The 2,736-nt window shown below is 39.9% G+C and overlaps 1 protein-coding gene across 1 annotated transcript in view; it reads left to right on the forward strand.

Moving 5' to 3' along the window:
* Window positions 1-397: 397 nt before the first annotated feature.
* ZC3H12B (zinc finger CCCH-type containing 12B) overlaps window positions 398-2,736 on the forward strand; it is a gene marked incomplete at its 5' end in the record, with an annotated part of 19,750 nt that continues 17,411 nt past the window's right edge. Inside the window, one exon of the mRNA XM_006773741.2 lies at window positions 398-537. Coding sequence (XP_006773804.1) covers window positions 398-537 — 140 coding nt within the window. The remainder of the gene's footprint in view (window positions 538-2,736) is intronic.

Raw genomic sequence — 2,736 nt, forward strand, 5'->3', positions numbered from 1 at the left:
TAAGCCAATATTTCTAATGGCTCCCAACAGTGGCTTTATCATATAACTTGATGTCTGACACCTTATTTTTCATCTGTTGATAATATCCAAGTCTTTGAAAAGATGGTTATAATAGGAACAGAAAGAGGAGAAAATTGAAGTAGTAATAGGAAATAACCTATCATTAATAAATTGGAAGTTGTTTTTAACCATCTGTGACTTTGAATGAAGGTATAATAATAATGGCAAAATTTGCAATGATTGAATAAAATAATTTTATTTCCTCTTTTTAAAATTACATTTTTGGCATTATCAAGTATGAAAATGTTAATATCTTGCTACTAAGAAAAAGTTTGTTTAGAGCATTTCTTTCCTACCTGTTGTCAGTCCTCTCCTCTTACTCTTTGTCTTTCTAAAGCCATGGGAATAAAGAAGAGTTCTCTTGCAGAGGAATACAACTAGCTGTGGATTGGTTTCTAGATAAAGGCCATAAAGATATTACTGTATTTGTGCCTGCATGGAGAAAGGAGCAATCCCGACCTGACGCACTAATTACAGGTATGATTTTAAATAAGACATTTTTTTCTCATCCAGAGCAAAGTAGCAAGATAGTTTGGAGAGATGTTGATGATCTCAATTTAGATAATTATTTTTATAAGTTTATTAAGTATACTTTAAAATTTATTTTATTAAGTATATTTTAAGAATATTTTTCCAGAGATTAAAAATGGCAGCAGAGTAAGTGGATGTTGCACAGACATGCTCCCAGGAACAAACTGGTATTACAATTAAAATACAGAAAAACTTCCTGAATAGTCAACAGAAAACTTGCAGGAGAGTTTGACACCTGAGGACCAAAAGTGGAGACCGCATAGAGCAGTGGTTCTCAACCTTCTTAATGCCGTGACCCTTTAATACAGTTCCTCATGTTGTGGTGACCCCCAATTTCATTGTTACAAATTGAACATAATTAAAGCATAGTGATTAATCACAAAAACAATATGTAATTATATATGTGTTTTCCGATGGTCTTAGGTGACCCCTGTGAAAGGGTCGTTCGACCCCCAAAGGGGTCGCGACCCACAGGTTGAGAACTGCTGGCATAGAGACTGGAAGGAGGAACCGAGGCCTGAAAGGGCCGGCCAGGCACCCACAGACAGCAACTGAAGTCCCAGGGAGATATCTCAGCTGTGGGGGGTTGCCATTGAGAATTCTAGGATCTAATCCCAAAGCTGGGCGCCCTAACAGAAAACACCAAAACTGAGGAGGTACCCACATAACATCTGGCTGTGAAAAGCAGTGGGGTGCTGTCTGCCAGAGAGTAATAGCTGAAAATTCAGGCACCCTCTTAAAGGACCAACACACAAAATTCCCTGTGGAGCCACCCACCATGTGCTCCAGCAAAGGGAGGGTGAAGTGGACTGGAGCTGTGAGAGCAGAAGCCAGGACCGGAGACTCAGGGGATAGAGCTCAGAAGGAAGACACCCCTAGTTTCCTGGGCTGAGTCATTCCCTCACACAGCAGAGAGCATCTTTCCACATAGACATTTGCCTTGCCTGGGGGGAAGACAGTTGACACACCTATTGGAAAACACCTTACCCTGAGGCTATTTAAGTAATTAAAAATAACAATTAGCCTCCAGGCAGAAGAAACTGCCCCACCCGTTGAAAGAAAATTCTCACCACACCTGAGGACCATTGCCTGGCAGAAAATTCAAGTCAGAATCCTAACAGTCTGTAGGCCAGCAGTTCTCAACCTGTGGATCGCCACCCCTTTGGGGGTCAAACAAGCCTTTCACAGGGGTCGCCTATATACATCCTGCATATCAGATATTTACATTAAGATTCATAACAGTAGCAAAATAACAGTTATGAAGTAGCACAGAAAATAATTTTATGGTTGGGGGTCACCACAACATGAGGAACTGTATTAAAGGGTCGCAGCATTAGAAAGGTTGAGAACCACTGCTCTAGGCAAAGGCAGTCTCTGGAGGCTTTGGGTCTTCCCCTGATCTAATTAGTCAGAAATAGCCTTTCACACTGTCCTGCACTAGAGGTTGAGAGGTATAGAAGATCTACCTAATACATAGTCACAAACCCAAATAGAAAGCCAAAATGAGGAAACAAAGAAACAACCCCCAAATGAAAGAACTAGAGAATTCTCCAGAAGAAGAGATAAATAAAGCATGGAGAAGAAATTTATCTGAAGCCGAATTCAGAGTAATGATGGTAAAGATGCTCAACAGTATGAAAAAAGACATGGTAACTATGAAAAAAGAACAGTCTGAGATAAAGAATGACAACACAAATAAAAAACACATTGGAAGGAATACACAGCAGATTAGGGGAAGCTGAGGATCAAACTGAATTAGAAGACAGAGTTGAAAATATCACTCAATCAGAAAACCAAAAAGAAAAAAACAATTAAAAAACAGGAGGAGAGCTTAATGGAGCTGTGGGACAATGTGAAATGTGAAACATAACAATATTGGAATAGCAGGTGTTCCACAAGAGGCAGAAAGGGAGAATGGCATAGAGAAGATGTTTGAAGAGATAATGGCAGAAAACTTCCCTAACCTGGTACAGGAAAAAGTCACACAAGCTCAGGAGGCACAGAGAACCCCAAACAAGAACACAAACAGGCCCACACCCAGACACATCATAATTAAAATGCCAAAAATTAAAGATCAAGGGAGAATCTTAACGGCAGTAAGAGAAAAGAAAACTGTTCCTACAAAGGAGTTCCCATAAGGCTGAC

Source organism: Myotis davidii, unplaced genomic scaffold (assembly GCF_000327345.1).
Source record: "Myotis davidii unplaced genomic scaffold, ASM32734v1 scaffold2627, whole genome shotgun sequence".
In the NCBI taxonomy this organism is placed as follows: Eukaryota; Metazoa; Chordata; class Mammalia; order Chiroptera; family Vespertilionidae; genus Myotis; species Myotis davidii.